The 21,254-nt window shown below is 31.8% G+C and overlaps 1 protein-coding gene across 1 annotated transcript; it reads right to left on the bottom strand.

Moving 5' to 3' along the window:
- Window positions 1-1,919: 1,919 nt before the first annotated feature.
- Window positions 1,920-19,417, bottom strand: LOC140444552 ((11Z)-hexadec-11-enoyl-CoA conjugase-like). Its single transcript, XM_072536315.1, has 5 exons — window positions 19,267-19,417; window positions 12,647-12,872; window positions 11,531-11,867; window positions 4,046-4,228; window positions 1,920-2,391 (listed from the first exon to the last, which is right to left on the bottom strand). The coding sequence occupies exons 2-5, from the start codon at window positions 12,864-12,866 to the stop codon at window positions 2,016-2,018; spliced, it is 1,116 nt and encodes a 371-aa protein (XP_072392416.1). The 5' UTR covers window positions 12,867-12,872; window positions 19,267-19,417; the 3' UTR covers window positions 1,920-2,015.
- Window positions 19,418-21,254: the final 1,837 nt, after the last annotated feature.

Genomic DNA, 21,254 nt, shown 5'->3' with positions numbered 1-21,254 from the left:
AATAAAATAAACATTCTTCATTAATGTACTAAGATTTGCTTTCATTACAAATTAAAAAGTTATAAATAAATATAAGTTTTATGCATCAGCTAATTGTCATCTTTTAGTTTTCTTTTAAATGAAGTTAACCTTGATAATTAATTAATAATTCAGAAAAGTTAAATATTATATTTCGATATATGACAGTCAGTATTATCCTTTTATGTCATTTGGTACATAACCAAAATTTTAAAGTCTGTTTTGTTAGAAGGTCAATGTAACAGTAAATTTATTGTTGAAAACATAACTTAAATTTTGTTTTGTTCAAAGGTTTAACTCAATGTAAAGTTAGTTCATCAAGTTGGATAATTTTATTTGTAATGTATAAACTGTTTATGTGAAATAAAAATAAATATGTAATGTTTTTCTTTAAAACCGGAGATTGAAATAATTTATTTTAAAAAAAAATTTAAAATTTTTATGGAAGAAAAGCCTTTCTTTGTAGCCAGCAAGAGGATTTTTTTAAACGGCGTTAATTTTAAATAGTTTACAAATCTACTTGTGTATTGCTGCCCAGGACATCTATAAGTATTTTATTGATTTCTTTTTTTTTTTGTAGTTAGCCCTCCCAGCCCTCAAATAAAGAAACCTTTATCCATGACCTAGCTCTACCACCAAAACACGAGTAGCCGTTCGCAAACGGTACAATTTATTTGCTTACCCTATCTTCAGCCCAGTAATTGTTCAGTTCCCCCTTTTAACCCCCAATAAGTAAATAAAAAATTGTTACAACGTTGAGTGTAGCTTTTTGTAAAGTGAAAATTGCGTGAAAATAGTTCGGCATGCCAGCGTATATTTGCTTCATTGATCTGACGAAGGCATTTGACAGGGTTCGCCTGGGAGATATTCTAAATATATTAATAGACAATAAAACACCGACCAACATAACAAAGATAGTCCATAACCGAAATAACAACAATGTAACCAAAGTTAGAGCAGGAGACCAATTCACTGAAAATATTCCAACACCGGGAGGAATTAGACAAGGCGACAGTTTAAGCCCCTTATTGTTTAACCTACTCATGGGCAAAATTATAAACAAAGTATCTCTCAATCTCGGATACAGAATGGACAACAAAAGAATTGGTATGGTGTGTTACGCAGATGATGTAGCAATTATTGCCGAATCAGAAGATGATCTTTAGAGACAGCTCTTTCGGTTCTTTCAAATAAGCCGCCAACTAAATATAACCATTTCTACCAACAAAACTAAATGTATGACAATAGCAAAAGATCCGCTCAGATGTAAGTTAGTAGTTGAGAACAACCCCATGGAACAGGTGATGCAATCCAGATATCTGGGCATAGATATATCAAGGACACACGACCCAGTAAAGGACCTAAGGAGTCAGATCAATAAAGCATTCGCATTGTCGGGATGTCTGCGGAAGATAGTCTGGTCAAATCCGTATATGCGCACAGATAGTAAAATTAGAATCTACAAGACTTGCATACGACCCATCATGACATATGGCATAGAAGTGCGCGAAGATACCAACAAAACGAAACAGATGATAAGAGTTGTCAAAATGAAAACCCTAAGAACAATACTGGGCAAAACAAGAAGAGACAGGGTGAGAAATACAAACGTCAGAGAGCAGTGCAAAATTCAAGATATTGTAAGATGAGATAAGAGGATGTGGTACAATCATGTAAGACAAATGGATGAGAATAGACTCCCACAAATTGCCCTAAAAAACAACCCACCCGGCTTAAGACCTCCTGGAAGACCACCTAAAAGATAGAGGGATATTTGGCAATCTACCTCCCAGAAAATTAACCAGAGGCAGCTTCAGAATTAAACAGATCGAAAGATCTACAAGAAGACAAAGAAGAAAAATTTCTTGCCAAAATAACAGTTTAAAAATAAAATGCGTATCAAGTAACTAACGAACTTTATTAATATAAGATATCAAGTAAAGCAAGTCTAATATATTTTATGTTATGTACAAATGTATTTACAGCTTTCTCTGACGCTAGTGACTTCTTATCTTAATTGTAGCATTTCTAAACTCTTCTTTCATATCTTTGTCATCCCAACCCCACACACAGTCCTCGTGGAAGTTGTGAGGCTCTTTTGTTTTGCCATTTTCTAAGGGAATATTATCGAATTCGTAAGATCCATCTCCTGTTCTTGCAGCTCGTTTTTGTATCATCTCTTTCGATACTGTCTTGAGATCGTATGCTTGTCCTAAATAAGCCATAAGATCCAAGAACCCAGCACTTAAGTTAGATCGGTAATTTCCAAATTCGGCAGCTTTGTAGTCCCATGGGAAGGTATGGTGGTAGTTGTGCCACCCTTCTCCTAAGCCTACTATGGAGACGGTAGCGTTTTCAACTGGATTGATAGAGCTAAAATGAGTAGATAAAAATTAGACAATATTTCTAGGTAGTTGTAGGTATTCTAGATAATATGTAAAAAAAATTACATATTTTAAATTAAATTATTAAAAATTATTAAAAATTAAATTAAAATTAAAAGTATTAATGCCAAAATTTTAAGAGCAGTCATTACAGAATGTAGTCACAATAAGTGGCATTAAAAAACAAACAAGGAGCAAAAGACTACCTTTAAATAATATTAAAATTTTTAAATTGCAACAATTCTTACTTCAAAATGAAAATTAAAATTATAAAAATCATTATAATGAGTTAGACTTGTGTATGTTTGTTGACTTTTTCTGTTTTTTTTTTAACATTTTCACTATATTATAAGAATATAGTTAGGGTTAGTTAGTCGAATTTGTATCACCGAACGAAACTGAATTAAATAAAACTTTTAAAGTCACATTTGTGTACTTTAATACAAAAGTAATTTTTGTAATAGAAATTTAATTTTGTATTTTTTCGAACCAGGAGTCTCTTGCGAAAATTAATCGTAGGACATTCCAAACGTAATACCTAGTTTTACGGTTTACACTATAATTGGCTGACCTCAACCCCTGATTTTGTACCATTAGAGGCAGCCTGCAGCCCTGATCTAAAAATCATGGAACATTTTTGGAATGAACTTCATCGTAGGGTTAGAAGTCAATCAGGCCAGCCAAAAAGTCTTACAGAACTTCAAAACATGCTTCGTGAAGAATATGAAATTCTAATTAAATAAATTATGCTAAGGAATCAAGCAGTAATGATCGTGTTTTGTTTTAGAAATGAAAGATGTTGAGTATACAATATGAAACGGTACATAAAACTTCCAATGAAGTTTTATTTTCGGAAATTTCTCCCTATCGTAAAGGGATCCGTCTTAGGAGTCTAAGTATATGAAGGGCTCACAAATGGGCCTTGTCCCGACCTACCATAATCTCAAGGTTATGTACACTCAACCTACAGTTCTACTGAAAATAGACATGTTTTTATAATTATAACTATGCTGTGAGGGGAAGGGGGTGGCGGGTTAAAATTATGCTAATTTTTATTCATATAAAACGTAAAAAAATGAAAAAATTAATTCAGGTTGAATCGATCTTAAAAATATGACTAACCCCGCAAATCCGCTTAAAAACCTCAAGAATATGTGTTTTTTGGGGGTTAAACGATCTTTCGCCCAATGTCCTTAAGAACTCAGTTACTTCAAATTATACATAACCTATAAAAAAACATTGATTTGATTTTTTCGAGTATCTATCGAATGTATCAAAGTTTTAAATTTTTAATAAAATTCTACATGGTTAATTTAAGACATAAAGAATCATGCTTGTTTCCTATTGTCAAAATCAAAAATATTAATGCGTATATCCAAAAAACGTAAATATTTTCCAGACCGTAAAAGGTTATTTTTTTTAATTTGTTTAAAAAATTAATTATTTAAACAATTTCTGCCCAAAATTCGTACGCCTACCTCCAAATTTGTTTATGTGGGATATTGTATACAGTAATCCGCAAAGAAATCAAATCAGAACATTTTTCCCGTAGAAGTGGGCTCAGTACCTGGACTATAATGCGTGGAATTGGATGCGTGTAATTATCGCAAGTACATTTTTTCCTAGTAGATCGTCATACTAACCTGTCATAGGGCTTCCAGCCGTACATATGTGCAAAACTGTTGACACACCAAGTTCCATTTACAGTTAGAATATATTTCATAATAGATAATAAGATGGCATTTACAACAGTTTCTTGGAAAAAATAGACAGTAGCTATTGAAGGTAAAATAAATGTCAAAGATAATCCCAAAGGTACGTAATATCTACAAAAAATAAAAAGTTTACTAAAGTATAATATATGAAATTGTTAAAAAACAACTACTGTACAACACAATGCTTCATTAACATTTTAAAACACGTTATTAATGTCATTTATATAATTGACTGTAAAGTCTGAAAGATTATATTTTCTTAAAATGCGACTTAAAATCCTGAAAAAACGCCGGAGCCATCTTAAAACTAAATTTGAAGCAAGTCCATTAAAAATGGTTCTCTTGAGTTACAAATTCCATTTTTTCGTTATCTTGTATTTTCATAGTGTTAACGAAAATTCTAAATTTATACCTAAAGAGAAAAAGTATTAACAATTTCTATTTTGTAACAACACAATTAATGGAAAAGTTTGTGGCTGTGAGATATATCTCCCAAAGAAGTTAAAGCTCTTTTTACTTAAAGATCCTTTTTGTGTGAGGATCATCCCATTTTGGGTTTCGTTTTACAGTTTCTGATGTGACTTCGCTGTTTCCACTATTTTCTTCATTTTTCTGGTCTGTTGGATAAGAATTTTATCTAAAATATCCCTAAAATCTATATAAAGTCTTACTGGAACCGTAAATGGACTACATGATTATTTTAAATTACATTTTTCTTTAATAGCTCTGCTATTTGATTTTCGATATATTTTCTCTCTTCAATATGTATAGACGATAAGTCAGAAGAAGAAATAACTAAGTTCTATAAAGATCTGGAAAAAGCAATAAGACTAACAAAGAAAGAGGACATAAACATAATAATGGGTGACTTTAACGCCAAGGTGGGTAAAGGAAGATATGAAGACATAATTGGAGAGTACGGCCTTGGAGTTAGAAATGAAAGAGGCGACCTGCTGTGTGAATTCTGCCAAGAGAACGGTTTTGTCGTCATGAACACATGGTTTCAGCTCCCACCTCGTAAGTTATATACTTGGAAATCACCAGGAGACCGTCCAAATCGAATAATCAGAAACCAAATTGACTACGTTTTAATAAACAGAAGATTTCGTAACGCTATCAAAAGAATCGCAGCATATCCAGGTGCTGATATTGCATCCGATCATAATCCGCTAATAGCAGATGTAAGGTTAAAACTAGCAAAAATTAAGAGAACAAATACAAACACCAGCACGCCTATAAATACAAGAGAACTGATGAGAGACGAAAATCTGAAGAAGAGTTATGCAAATCAAATTAATGAAAGAATGCGAATAATAGAACAAAATGATGATATCGAAGAGATGGTCAATGATATTAAAGGAACGATTCTGGCAGTAAACAGGGAAGTTAAAACACAGATCAGAAAGAGAAAGCATAACGAATGGATGACGGACGAAATTATGGATCTAATGGAAAAGCGAAGGCAACATAAACAACAACGTAATCAAGACAAATACAAACAGATACACAAAGAAATTCGCCAGAAAATTAAGAAAGCAAAAGAACGTTGGATGGTGGAAAGGTGCAACGAAATAGAACAATTGCAGGAAAAAGGAGATAGTTTTGGACTACATAAGAAGATCAAAGAAATATCGAATATACACAAAAGCCACCACAGAACAAGAATACGCAACGACAGAAACGAATACATAGAGTCAGAAGAGGAGATAGCAATGGCGTGGAAAGAATACGCAGAAAGACTTTTTAATAAGGAAAGACCAACACAACCAACGCGCAAACTTCCTTCCGAAAACTTATCAGGGCCATCAATAATGCGAAGTGAAATAGAATATGCAGTTAAAACCACAAAGATGCATAAAGCAACAGGTCCAGATGAAATTAATATAGAAGCAATAAAACTACTAGACGAGGAGAATATCGAAATCTTGGTAAAGCTGTTCAATAGAACTTATGATACTGGTTACATTCCGCGAGAATGGCTGCAGTCATCCTTTGTGATGATCCCAAAAACAGCTAATGCCATAAAATGCAATGAACACCGCTTAATCAGTTTAATGAGTCACTTGCTGAAACTCTTCCTTAGGATATTACACTCAAGAATGTACAAGATACTAGAAGAACTTAGCGGGTCAACACAATTCGATTTTAAGGGAGGACTAGAAACAAGAGAGGCAATTTTATGTTTGAACACCTTAATACAAAACTGTTTAGATCAACGAAAAGATGTTTACCCCACCTTCATCGACTTCCAGAAAGCATTTGACAATGTTAAACATGATATCATGATGAAACTACTACATAGGGCCAACATTGACCAGAAGGAGATCAGAATTATTCAGAATCTATACTGGAACCAAATGGCAAAGGTGAGGACTGAGCAAGACCAATATACGGATGAATTTGAAATCCGGAAAGGTGTCCGCCAAGGCTGCATACTCTCTCCGATGATTTTTAATTTATATGTGAAAAATATATTTGCGGAAGCATTAGAAGACACGGAATTAGGCATTAAGGTGAATGGCATACCAATTAGCAACCTACGCTATGCGGACGACACAGTGATTATAACTGATAATTTGGAAGATCAGCAGTTATTACTTGATAGGGTGAATAGCATAGGTAAAAAATACGGCCTCAAAATCAACATTTTGAAAACGAAATATATGGTCATTAGCAGAAACCCTCCAGAAAACCCGATAATATGCATAGGTGACGATCGCATAAAACGCGTGAAAACTTTTAAATACCTTGGCACCACAATCAATGACCAATCGAATCCACAAGAGATAAAAACCCGAATACAAATGGCAAGACAAGCTTTTTTGAAATTCAGACCGCTCCTATGTAATCAAAACCTAAATTTCGAAATACGCTACAGAATGGTCAAGTGCTACATATGGTCCATCTTGCTTTATGGCATGGAAACGTGGACTTTGAAAAAAACATCTATCAACAAACTTAAAGCATTTGAAATGTGGTCATTGAGAGGAATGATGCGCAAACCTTGGGTGGATAGAGTTCGAAACAATGACGGCCTTAAGAGAGCCGGCGTGGAAAGCGAACTCTTTGAATTAATTAAAAAACGCAAGATTGTTTACCTTGGGCACATATTGAGAGGAGCAAAATATGAAATACCACAGTTAATCCTACAAGGGAAGATCGAAGGTAGGAGAGGAGTCGGCCGCAAACAATTATCCTGGTTAAGGAATATTAAAGAATGGACAGGAATACACAATACAGGCGAGCTGTGTCACGCCGCCAAGAACAGAATTCTAGTAATGAGATAGTCGCCTACGCACTTTGGTGTATGGCATGTTAAGAAGAAGACGTTTGGAGCAGTATTTATCTACCATTAAGTCAATATGAGCTTAGTAATCCCTTACGGTGCCTACATCAAATACGTTTTAAGCAAATACTGATTTATATTTATTAATCAGTTCCTCAATCCCCAATGGTTGATTTAAAGCTAAATGATTAATTCTTTTAAGCAGCCCTGTATTTCTTTTTAATTTGCCAGTTTTATAGGCGACGTGATGTAAATAAGCAATGAGAAGGTCATGTGATCGATAAATTCGGTCCATTAGAAAGAGATGCATGGGCTGCTTTGCGTCTTCTCCGTCGCACTGGGGGAACGGGAGTGTATTGCAGCGCCCAGTCTGTTGGTATTATATGTCTCTGACTAATAATGTCATATCACTCTTCTCCTTCCAAAATAATTAAATAGTTTGAGGTAGGTCTTGGTGGATCTTTATCTAAGCTATTGCCTCTTGAAGGAATGGAACCTTAATACAGACGTACGTTGCGCACCGTTCGGTACTTGTTTTGTCTTCTGGTCAATTTATTTTTAGTGAAACGTTATTTTTATAATTATTAAATTATTTCATCATCAACCGTTTTGAGTCCACTGCTGGACATAGGCCTCCCGTAAATAATTCCAATGCATTATATCTTGAGCACCCTGAATCCAGTCCAGGTCATCTGATCACCTTGTTGGAGGACGTCTTCGATTACGATAAGCATCGTGTCTGGGTCTCCATTCAAGAATTTTCTTCGTCCACCTTCCATCTTTTAATCTGGCAACATGCCCCGCCCAGTTCCATTTCAATGTTGTAATCCTTTGAACTGCGTCAGTAACACCAGTTTTTCTCCTAATTATTGTATTTGATACTCCGTCTCTGAGGGTTATATTCAGCATTGACCTCTCCATCGCTCTCTGTGACACTTGTACTTTATTAATTACTTCTCTGGTAAGGGTCAATGTTTCTGCTCCATACGTTAGAACTGGGAGTACACATTGATCAAAGACCTTCCTTTTCAAGCACATGGGAATATCTGATCTAAAGGCTTCTCTCAGTTTTCCGAAAGCCGCCCTATTCTCCTATATAGTCCTATTTTCCTGTTTAGCTCTGTTGTTTGATTATCTCTTCCTAATTTAATTTCGTGGTCCAGATATTTATAGCTATACACCTGTTCAATTTGCGTGCCGTTAGTTGAGATGTTTTTCGCCAGTACTAGGTTGGTCATATATTGTGTTTTGGAGAAATTAATTTTAAGTCTATAGCGACAAGCTAATTAGGAATTAAATTTTTGTATTCAAAAATTAAATAAAACAATCTCATAATAATAAAATTTACATTTTCACAAATGGCTTATATACATAAGAAATATAAATGTGTTTTTTTAATATGTTTATTTACTACAGACATTAGATATGTTCGACTGAGTGCGTTGCATTTATGGGAAACGAAATTAATATAACGGCCAGCTCGATAATAAAATTTTATGGCCTGGCTTTTAAAAACAAAGAACGCGTGTTCTGTGTTGAGTTTTAGTTTTCAGTAATCATTGAGACACAATTTGGATAGGTCCTCGATACATACAATCTCTTCGAGAGTTAATTTCGTTTTACAAAATAAATATTGAACAAATTCCCCTTCGTTGGCTCAGTGAAGATGTTCGTTCAGTTGTAATGGAAACACCAAATAATAGTAGCAGAGTTTATTGTTGAGACGTACACTATGGGTGTTGACCCGGAATTACTTTGAGTAGAGACTGATGAAGTTGATCGTTCAAAGACTATCAAGACTATTATTGATAATTGACCAAATGTGTATGTAACCTAATTAACTACGTGTGTGTATTTAATAACAAATAGATTCATTCGGTCTACTGGGTGATAAAATTATACTGTCCAATTTCGGATATGAATTCTGAAGATTTGATATTGGACAAATATTCTTAACGCTTTTTCCTACGTTTTATTCAATAATATTATTTTTTATTTTTGTTTCCGCGGTGGTAAATAAGTTTATCACACGCATCCACACCAACCACGGAACAAGTCCAACTCGTGTACACGAGCTAGCTTAGGAGAGATGGTATCTCCTTGTTTAATACCCCTCTCGAAGGAAAATGTATTTGTGTTGCCATAATACATTCTAACTGCAGCTGTTGCGCTCTTATATAAATATATTCCGAAGAAGAGTTGTGTACCTATGATCAATACTGCACTCTGTAAGAGCTCTTAACATGAAGCTATGCTGGACTGAGTCAAACGCTTTCTCAAAGCCTACAAATATTAATATCAATGACTTGTTGTATTTTGTAACTTTTTCTATTAAGAATTTTATTACTTGTAGGTGGCCATTCGTTCCAAAGTTACTCCTAAATCCGGCCTGCTCTAATGGTTGCTGAAAATCCAGCTTAGGTTCCAGTCTGTTAGTAATTATTCTCATAAAAAGCTTATATAAATGAGATAACAAGCTGATAGGTGGGTAGTTTCCAATTTTTGTTACATCTCCTTTTTTGTGCAATATTATCATAATGGCACTATTCCATTTATCTGATGTAACTCCTTCAAAGAAGCAGGCATTATAAAGGGTTTTTAAAGCTTTTATGGCGCATTCGCCTCTTAATTTTAGCATTTCACTTACAATGCCATCTTCTCCAGGTGATTTGCTGTTCTTCATACCTTTCAACAGCTGTCAAAATGCTGTTAAAATTTATGACAATTTCCAAAACACAACAAGACTTTTTAATCATAAGGGTGGTTCCAATAGAAAAATTAAGAAAATACAGATATCTTGGTACAGTTATTAATGAATATAACAAGTATACAGAAAAAATAAAAATGAGAATTGGACAAGCTTGAGCAACATTTAATAAGATGAGAAAAGTATTATGCAGTAGAGACCTTAGTTTACAACTCAAAATAAGAATATTACGTTCATATGTGTTTTCGGTGCTGCTGTATGGGGTGGAGGCCCGGATGTTAAAGAAAGAGGTGAGCGATCGACTTGAAGTATTCGAGATGTGGACCTACAGAAGAATATTAAAAATAAGTTGGGTAGACCGAATAACAAATGTTGAAGTCCTCAAAAAGATGACAAAGGAAATGGAAAGTATTGGAAATGGAAACGAAGTATTGGAAGAAGACGCATCTCCTGGCTCAACAATCTGAGAAAGTGGTGTAATTGCAGTTCCGTAGACTTGTTCAGAGCTGAAATCTCAAAAGTGAAAATAGCTGTGATGATTACCAACCTCCTTAGAGGAGACGGTACCTGAAGAAAAAGATACCTTTCAACGCTGATTCGATTTCCTCTTCGGTTATATCTGAAAGTTCCTCTGATCCTTTATTTTGTATGGCTGGAATTTCCACCTCTGGAAAATTTCAACTTTTGTTTTAGAACTTTAAGGCTTTTATTTTATTCTATGTTATTAGTTGTTTCTTTAGGTTCCTTGTGCCTTCTGTAAGATTTTCATTTTTCCTTGTTTGCTTAACTTGACAGTTCTTCTGTGCCTTCCTTAGAGCGTCCGTCAACCTTTCGTTAAGTTTTTTAATATCGGTTTTACCTTGCACGTCATTCTGAAGGTTTCTACATATTTCTTCCTGGTATGCCCTTGTGTTAGTAAACGCAGTGAACATAACATTTTTAGTCCTTGTTACCATATTTCTTCGTTCCTTCTTTACGTTCAAGACTAGCTTCGCTCTAACCATTCGATGGTCACTTTCGGTTGAAAATTGATTTAATACAGTTACGTCTTGAACAGCGCCTTTTTTGTTAGTAAAGATAAAGTCAATTTCGTTCTTGTTCAAGCCATTTCGTGATTTTCAAGTCCACTTTCATTGGGGTTTTTTTTTTAAATCGGTGTTCATGACAAATAGTCTGTGTTGCAGAAGAAATTCTATAAGAGTTTGACCCCTTTCGTTTCTGTCGCCATATCCGTGAGGTCCAGGTATTAAATTATTTAAGATATTTATGATGAATTCTACATTTATACGTATGATTTATCGGAGCTAGGACAAAACTATATGAATATGAGCCGGCTGCTATCTTTAAAGGTGAAGAACGCTAGTAAGTGTAGAACACTATTACAAAAAAAAAACTTTTTTAACTTTTATTCTTTACTTACTTTCTCTGAAATTGCACTACAGGGTCAGCTGCAACATCGCTCATGTCAATATTCTTCCCTTTAATTTTAACGTCCGGATGTTTTTTCATTAATAGCCAACCAACATGACAAAAGAAGAACCCTCTGTTCGAATTGTGAGGATCAGCACTAGTATCTGTATATTTGTGGTGTAATCTGTGATCCCTCGTCCAAATGTAAATATCATTCTGAAGGGCAGACGTCTGCATCAACATTAAACAGATTCTTAATGGCAGTTTCGCTTTGTAGGTTCTATGAGCCCAAAGACGATGGTTTCCAGCTGTGACCCCTAATAAACCCAAGTAGCCAAGAACAAAACCTTGAAATAAAAAAAGTTAAACAATAACCATTAAAATTGTAAACGCTATATACCTATATGCTATTAAATATGAGGTTTAGTTTTAAGTAAGCTTAGAAAATGCAGTTTACATTTTAGCTAAATCGGGCATTAAGATAAGCATTAGTTTTTACTGAACGATAGTAAATTATAATAATGTTTAATGGAGGAACACAGAAATTAAGATCTGCTACAAAATTTGTGTAGTTTATTGTTGTGACTACTTCGCTTCTTTGCATTAGGAAAAGAAAATCCACCGGCAAATAGCTACATAAAAGGTACAGTCTCGAAGCTACTAGACTTTATAAAAAGGGTTAGGCTAGAGAATGTTATCTAGGACCACAATAGATTAGAAAAGGTCGCAGTGGAATAGGCCGCAAGGCCACATCTCTTAATCTAATCTAATCTAAGTAATGACTACTTCTTATCGTTCGGTCTACCTGTATGTTTTTTGGAATGTACGCTAGATGTCTCATTCCGTTCCTTTGTCTCGCAATTTGTCCCACGGAACGGGACGGGAAGCGGGACGGGACAGCGATTTTTGCTGCGGGACAGGTTAACGTGAAAATACAGTTTTAAGTATTAACATTTACGGAAATGAAAATGTTACACGCTTAGCTAAATACTGGTAAGTAGCCAGGATGGATAGCAATGCAACAAAGTCACTGATACATTTTTATAAATATTATTTAAGCCTTGAATACACATATAAAAGTATTCCAATATGTCTTAAACGTAAGTGCTATGCTGTTCACACTTACCGAATGCAAACGATGACAACGACATGTGACCAGTAGCGAATCTCCAACATCCTAGAATTGTTAAAGAGTGCATAATAATATATATAATAACATTTGGTATTACTAAATCTTGTTCAAAATAACCATTTCTTTTTATTTGTTTTTCAGAAAATTGTGCAGAAACATCGTTGGTTGGACTTTCTAATTGATGAAGTACTGGATCATCTCGTAAAGGTGGCATGGCTACCTAAAATACGATAAAAATATTATAAACATGAATTACTAACCAGGTTTGTTTTTTAACCAGGAGGAGTAATTCAAATTTACCGCTCCGTAATGCTTGTTTGTAATTGGTCCAACCGCAGGCAAGTTTACTCCACTAAATTATGATATGTTCGCACTAATGACATTTATGAAATTTTAAAATTTAAAATTTATATCGACAATTTTTTGTATTTTCTGCGGTATTCCTTTAATTTTTAGATTTTTTGTTTGCATTTATATATAAAAGACAGTCCTTTTCAGAACTATTAACGACGTATTAGTGTTATTAAGATAACAATATGGATTCAATGCCAAGTAGGTACAAGTGGTAATTATCCTTCTCCGACTAAAAAACGCCGAGTGAATTTGGGTCATTTATCATTAAATGAAAAACAGTGCATTATAAACATGTACAAACAAATAAAAATTGATAATTCTGGAATGAAAAAAAAAACGGGTATGGCCGTCCAGTGGGACTGCCGGTAGAAGTTATACTTCTATACACGCGTTCGCCGTTGCAAATTTATATGGGAGTCAGTCTGCACAATCATTACATATGTAATGATATAGGTAACAAAGAGCAGAAAAAAAAATAATTAGATATATAGGTATATGGTGCATCGTTTGCTGTATATAAACATTTGACCTGTAATAGGAGTATAGTAAATGAAGGATTGAATCGATATTTTAATGAAAATATATATTTTTATTTTCATATAATATGTATAAAAGGAGTTAAATGCAAAAAAATTTTTTTACACATACTGTGCAGTAAAATTCATTATTTTTTTTTGTTATTAATATAAAAATACAATACAATACACGGCAACATAATTCAATATAATAATACAATACAAATTCAAGTGCAATATTCATAAGTATTTAAAAATGACAATATACATAACTTACGCATATGTTTAATTATCCATGATAATAATTTATTAATTATATTAATTATTTAATAAATTATTATTAATTATTAAAAAAATAATAATATTAATAAATATTAAATATATTTACAAAAGGAATATTTTTATTCTCGAGAGAGAAAGAGAGAGAAAATATATCTTCTGTCTCTCTCTTACCTATATCTTACATATATAATGATTTTGCCGATTCACTCCCGTACAAATTTCCAACATTGAACCTGCGTATGGAAGTATAACTTCAAAAAATGTTTATGGAAGATAAAAATAAAAAACCAACAACTCGGATTATGTTGTAAATTTTCATTTTATTTTAAAATTTAGCATTTTTGCGTATATTACATATATTTAATAAGATTAACGTGAGGTTTTTAAATATTTCAAAAATAAAAAAGGAAATTCATGTTGGGATTCGAACTCACATATACCAGCATATGAACCAAACACGTAAAAAATTTGCCAATTAGACATCACACTAACGTAATTCAAAATTGACAGTTCTCGGTCATACAGTGATTTATTGTAATTATTATTTTAAAATCTAATAATAAAATAATTATGAACATTTAATAAATAGTACAAAACATATTACATTAATAATAATATTAATATATATTATTTTATATATAACATTATATATATAATATATATATATATATATTAATATAAATTATTAATATAATATATATATATATATATATATATATATATATATATATATATATATATAATAAATATATATATACAAAAGGACCATTTTTATTCTCGAGAGAGAAAATGTATCTTCTGTCTCTCTTTTACTCATATCTTACATGTAATGATTTCATCGATTCACTCCCGTGCAAATTTCCAACGTCGAGCGCGCGTATAGAAGTATAACTTCAAAAATATATCTTATTTTTTTGAGTTTTAAATTATATCCATGATTTTTTTCAGATTTTTATGTGGGGCATATGGTCAAAATAACGAAAAATCTTTTTTTTGCATTTTTTGGTATTTCTTTTAAACGTTTTGTCTCGGATTTATTTTTAAAATCATTATCTGCCTTTATTTTCTTCAAGTATATCCCAAAAAAAAACAAAAATATATATATATATATATATATATATATATATATATATATATATATATATATATAATGTCGGTTTACAACTTTCTTCGACGTCTTCCGATTTCCAATCTCCATCTCATTCTATCGTTCCATAGATCGTCCTACAGTTCTCTTTCTCTGATTTTTTTATCAACTCCTTATCTCCAACTTCTTCTAAGCCTTCCTGGTCTCCGCCTACCTCTTGGTTGCCATTCACGAATTTGTCTTGGCATTCTATTCTTCGGCATTCTCCTTACGTGTCCATACCATCTGAGTTGTGCCGTTTTGATGTCATCAACAATATTATGTGTAACTCCCATGATTTCTCGGACTCTCTCGTTTGTTATTTAAATTTATATCGACAATTTTTTGTATTTTCTGCGGTATTCCTTTAATTTTTAGATTTTTTGTTTGCATTTATATATAAAAGACAGTCCTTTTCAGAACTATTAACGACGTATTAGTGTTATTAAGATAACAATATGGATTCAATGCCAAGTAGGTACAAGTGGTAATTATCCTTCTCCGACTAAAAAACGCCGAGTGAATTTGGGTCATTTATCATTAAATGAAAAACAGTGCATTATAAACATGTACAAACAAATAAAAATTGATAATTCTGGAATGAAAAAAAAAACGGGTATGGCCGTCCAGTGGGACTGCCGGTAGAAGTTATACTTCTATACACGCGTTCGCCGTTGCAAATTTATATGGGAGTCAGTCTGCACAATCATTACATATGTAATGATATAGGTAACAAAGAGCAGAAAAAAAAATAATTAGATATATAGGTATATGGTGCATCGTTTGCTGTATATAAACATTTGACCTGTAATAGGAGTATAGTAAATGAAGGATTGAATCGATATTTTAATGAAAATATATATTTTTATTTTCATATAATATGTATAAAAGGAGTTAAATGCAAAAAAATTTTTTTACACATACTGTGCAGTAAAATTCATTATTTTTTTTTGTTATTAATATAAAAATACAATACAATACACGGCAACATAATTCAATATAATAATACAATACAAATTCAAGTGCAATATTCATAAGTATTTAAAAATGACAATATACATAACTTACGCATATGTTTAATTATCCATGATAATAATTTATTAATTATATTAATTATTTAATAAATTATTATTAATTATTAAAAAAATAATAATATTAATAAATATTAAATATATTTACAAAAGGAATATTTTTATTCTCGAGAGAGAAAGAGAGAGAAAATATATCTTCTGTCTCTCTCTTACCTATATCTTACATATATAATGATTTTGCCGATTCACTCCCGTACAAATTTCCAACATTGAACCTGCGTATGGAAGTATAACTTCAAAAAATGTTTATGGAAGATAAAAATAAAAAACCAACAACTCGGATTATGTTGTAAATTTTCATTTTATTTTAAAATTTAGCATTTTTGCGTATATTACATATATTTAATAAGATTAACGTGAGGTTTTTAAATATTTCAAAAATAAAAAAGGAAATTCATGTTGGGATTCGAACTCACATATACCAGCATATGAACCAAACACGTAAAAAATTTGCCAATTAGACATCACACTAACGTAATTCAAAATTGACAGTTCTCGGTCATACAGTGATTTATTGTAATTATTATTTTAAAATCTAATAATAAAATAATTATGAACATTTAATAAATAGTACAAAACATATTACATTAATAATAATATTAATATATATTATTTTATATATAACATTATATATATAATATATATATATATCTATTAATATAAATTATTAATATAATATATATATATATATATATATATATATATATATATATAATAAATATATATATACAAAAGGACCATTTTTATTCTCGAGAGAGAAAATGTATCTTCTGTCTCTCTTTTACTCATATCTTACATGTAATGATTTCATCGATTCACTCCCGTGCAAATTTCCAACGTCGAGCGCGCGTATAGAAGTATAACTTCAAAAATATATCTTATTTTTTTGAGTTTTAAATTATATCCATGATTTTTTTCAGATTTTTATGTGGGGCATATGGTCAAAATAACGAAAAATCTTTTTTTTGCATTTTTTGGTATTTCTTTTAAACGTTTTGTCTCGGATTTATTTTTAAAATCATTATCTGCCTTTATTTTCTTCAAGTATATCCCAAAAAAAAACAAAAATATATATATATATATATATATATATATATATATATATATATATATATATATATATATATATATATATATATAATGTCGGTTTACAACTTTCTTCGACGTCTTCCGATTTCCAATCTCCATCTCATTCTATCGTTCCATAGATCGTCCTACAGTTCTCTTTCTCTGATTTTTTTATCAACTCCTTATCTCCAACTTCTTCTAAGCCTTCCTGGTCTCCGCCTACCTCTTGGTTGCCATTCACGAATTTGTCTTGGCATTCTATTCTTCGGCATTCTCCTTACGTGTCCATACCATCTGAGTTGTGCCGTTTTGATGTCATCAACAATATTATGTGTAACTCCCATGATTTCTCGGACTCTCTCGTTTGTTATTCTGTATATATATATATATATATATATATATATATATATATATATATATATATATATATATATATATGTATATATATATATACATATATCGATTAAAAGGAGTACGGCCGTCTAAATTTAAATATACAGTGTGAGTGAGATTAAAATCTCACTGTAAAAGAGGATATTGGTCAAGGAGAAAAAAACTATGAAAAAACTATTTCAATCTTTTAATAGAGAAGGTATCGTGCAATATTTCTGCACTTCTTCAGTACTAATGATTGCAAAGTCATATAAAAATGACAGTTAAACACTGTCAAATGCATAGGTTTGGGTGTTAAAAAATACATTTAATAACTACAATAAAATTACAGTAAAAAACACATTAAATTTTTTTTAGAATTTATACAAACTTAAAAAAGTCCCTAAAATGTTACAATATGTTAACAAGAAAACAATATATTATAATACAATACTTCTATTCTATCGCTGATGTACAATATATCAAAAAATGAAGGCCGGAGAAAAAGTAACTTGTTTTAATTAGAGTTTAGGAAACAAATTAAAAAAATTAAATCTTTTTATAAATAAAGGAAAGTTAACTTTATTGTTGGAGACACCAAAGCAATTAAAAAAAGCAACTATTTTTAACAGAAAGGGCTCAACTATTACGAAGAGAAAAACAAATAACATGGCTTTCTATCTATGGAAATCAGACTTAGTAGGAAAAATTAACTAGATAACAAAAATACTCGTTTAGGCACGACGGAATAGAAAAGTCAATTTTATTTTTATATAATATAAACCTGATTAACAAGAAAGGTTGGAAATATAAGGTACCGATGACCATTGACACGAAATTGTGTTGGGGAACCATGAGGTTCCTTTTGGAAAAGATTTTACATCGGATGCGAAGTGTGAAAATAGCTTAAATTCTCGTTGAAATGATTGATTTTAACGAGAACTTCGCACTGTAGAACCAATGGTACCATAATAATACTTTAATTGGAACGTATACAAACATTTGGGGAGGCTAAAGGAAACAAAACTCCCATAAAATTTTTATTGGTTGTACAAATTTCACTGTTAATTTTTTTAAGATATTTCTGCCATAAGAAAGCCACATATCCATTTTCAATATAAGATCTCTAACAGTTTTCAATGTATTGGAAAAAATCGATTTTCATTTTGTAACTTCAAAGGACTGGAAATTTTTTTATGTGCCTATTTGTACTAAGCTTAGTTAGGTTTAATCGAACTATTTTTGGTCCCAGAATACGTGATCTAATTTTTGACCTACCTTTTTGTTACACCCTGTTTGATGATAAATATAGGTCATCAAACGCGTCTGATGAGTCGAACATATTTTCTGAAGTATTCTGAAAAACTTATTTTCGATTTTCCTGTCTGATGGGTGAAAATTTTCGGGAAAACTAGAGGAAGAAAAAACGACCCAAAACCAAAAAAAAATTATTAAAAAGAAATTAATTTTACGTATGAGAATTTTTTTAACTTCTTCTGTTTCCCATGCCTCATTTTAAGGATGTTTTACCCTTTGATTGTTTCAGATTTTTCAGCAAAGAAATATGTCATCTACTCGGCCCTCTGCCTCTATTTAATTTATCGTGTATCATAACTTGTAGAATGTGCTATTTATCGTTTCTTATCACAAGAGCCAAATATGAGAGTTTTCTCTGCAGATCAGCTTTTGGTCCTGATATATATTTCGTAAATTATATTTTCTTTTTTATTTTAATTAATTCAATTTCATTATTCATTGTAATATTTTTTATAATTAAAAATATTAAATAATTAAAACCTTTGATACCTGATATTTCTATTAGCTGTTATATAGGCAACGGTGCCCAACTAAGAATAGTCAGGCTCCACACAGGTATTTTCTGAAAAAAATGAAGCAGAAAATCACTATGAACACTTCCCAACAACACAACAACTTACAAAAATGGTTCACGCACTTTGCTTAATACAATTTAAATACTTTTCGTCAAAATTTAATGAAAAAAATCATTAAATATTCGGTAATGTGAAAACAATAGAATAGATACATCATCGTTTCATCGAAATCAGCATTCAAATAGTCTGTCAAGAATATTAGCCTACAATAGCTGTTTTTAATCATATTATATTAGTCAAATACAATTCAGATGGGATTGTAGTTGCTTTCCAATGACTTAAATCATTATTATTTTTTGGTGGGTACAATTTTTGTTCTTTTTTGTTTATTGAAAGTTTGAAATAAGAATCTTAAAATTTTAATAAGTTTGTGATACTACAATAACTGCCACAACCACGTCAGATTAAGTTGATTACTAAGCTGATAATGAGACTGAAAATTGAAAAAAAAAATAATAAATGAGGAATAGAAAAATAACAATAATTTGTGATGCAGATGACGCAGTTCTGATACTGGAGAAGTAAAAACGAATTCGAGAGACTGCTATCATGTCAACATGTGGGGTAATAAATTCAATATAAAAATATTAGACATTAAAGTTTCAATAATTTAAATTAAAATAAGAAAGAACATTTTTCATTTTAAAAACATCATATTTTGAATATATTATCTTCTTCTTGAGTACCGTGCCCAAGTTTTAGGCGTGGATAGCTTCCATGACGATTTGCCGATATCGTTCTCGATCTTGCGCGGCTCTTCTGCTGATAAACTAGTTAATTGGCGAAGGTTTCCTCTGTTTGGAATGTGTTGAACCCATGATATTCTGAGCATTCTACGATATAACCACATCTCGAAGGCTTCTAATTTGTTCATCATGTTAACCTTCATAATCCAGGTTTCACATCCATACTGTAATACAGTATGGATGTGAAGAATTGCTCAAAATAGATCTAAGTTTCATAAATGCTCCTTTTGCAATTTCAATACGAGTTTTAATTTCTTCATCCGGATTTAGTGTCTCGTTTATTCAACATCCAAGGTATTTAAAATGGTTAACTTTTGTTATCGGTTCATTATCGACAATTAGTTGTATAGCTCCTAGGTCTTGTTTACTAACCACAAGTAACTTTTTCTTTGTTGTATTTATGCTAAGTCCGTTATTAGAGCATTTTCTAGTGACTCTAGATCTATAATGAATTAAAGATCTTCGATACTTTTAGCCATGATCGCAGTGTCATCTGCATATCTGATGTTGTTAATAGTTTCTCCCCAATTCGAACTCCACATTACCCTTCCAAGGCTTCGTTAAAAATTATTTCTGAGTAAACTTTAAACAAAGTTGGGGACAACACATAACCCTGTCTACCACCTCCTTGAATACAAATTGTGTCTGTTTCTTTGCCGTCTACCAGAATATAAGCTTCTTGATTCCTATATAGATGTTGTAAAAGTCTCAGATCTTTATCATCTATTCCAATCATTTCTAAATATTCGAACATCCTACCATGTTGAACACTATCAAACACCTTTTCAAAATCTATAAAACAGACGTAAATTGGTTTCTGTACTTCCCATGATCGTTGAAGTAGTGTTAGCATTGAGAACAAAGCTTTCCTTGTTTCCAATCCTTCTCTGAAACCGAATTGTTTATTTCCCATTGTGTCTGCATATTTCTACTTGATTCCATTAAGAATTATCCTAAGAAGTAGCTTGAGAGAGTGACTCATGAGACTAATTAGTCTAAAGCCTTCACATGATGATGTATTAGGTTTTTTTGGAATTGGGATAGATGTAGACTCCAACCATATTCGTGGCAGTGTTCCAGTTTCGTATATGTGGTTATAAATGTTTGTTAATTCTGAGAGATTATCGTCGTCTAGAAGTTTGAGCCAGTTTGATAT

The sequence above is a fragment of the Diabrotica undecimpunctata genome, chromosome 1, assembly GCF_040954645.1.
Source record: "Diabrotica undecimpunctata isolate CICGRU chromosome 1, icDiaUnde3, whole genome shotgun sequence".
Taxonomy (NCBI): domain Eukaryota; kingdom Metazoa; phylum Arthropoda; class Insecta; order Coleoptera; family Chrysomelidae; genus Diabrotica; species Diabrotica undecimpunctata.
This window is presented reverse-complemented; position numbering and strand designations above follow the sequence as displayed.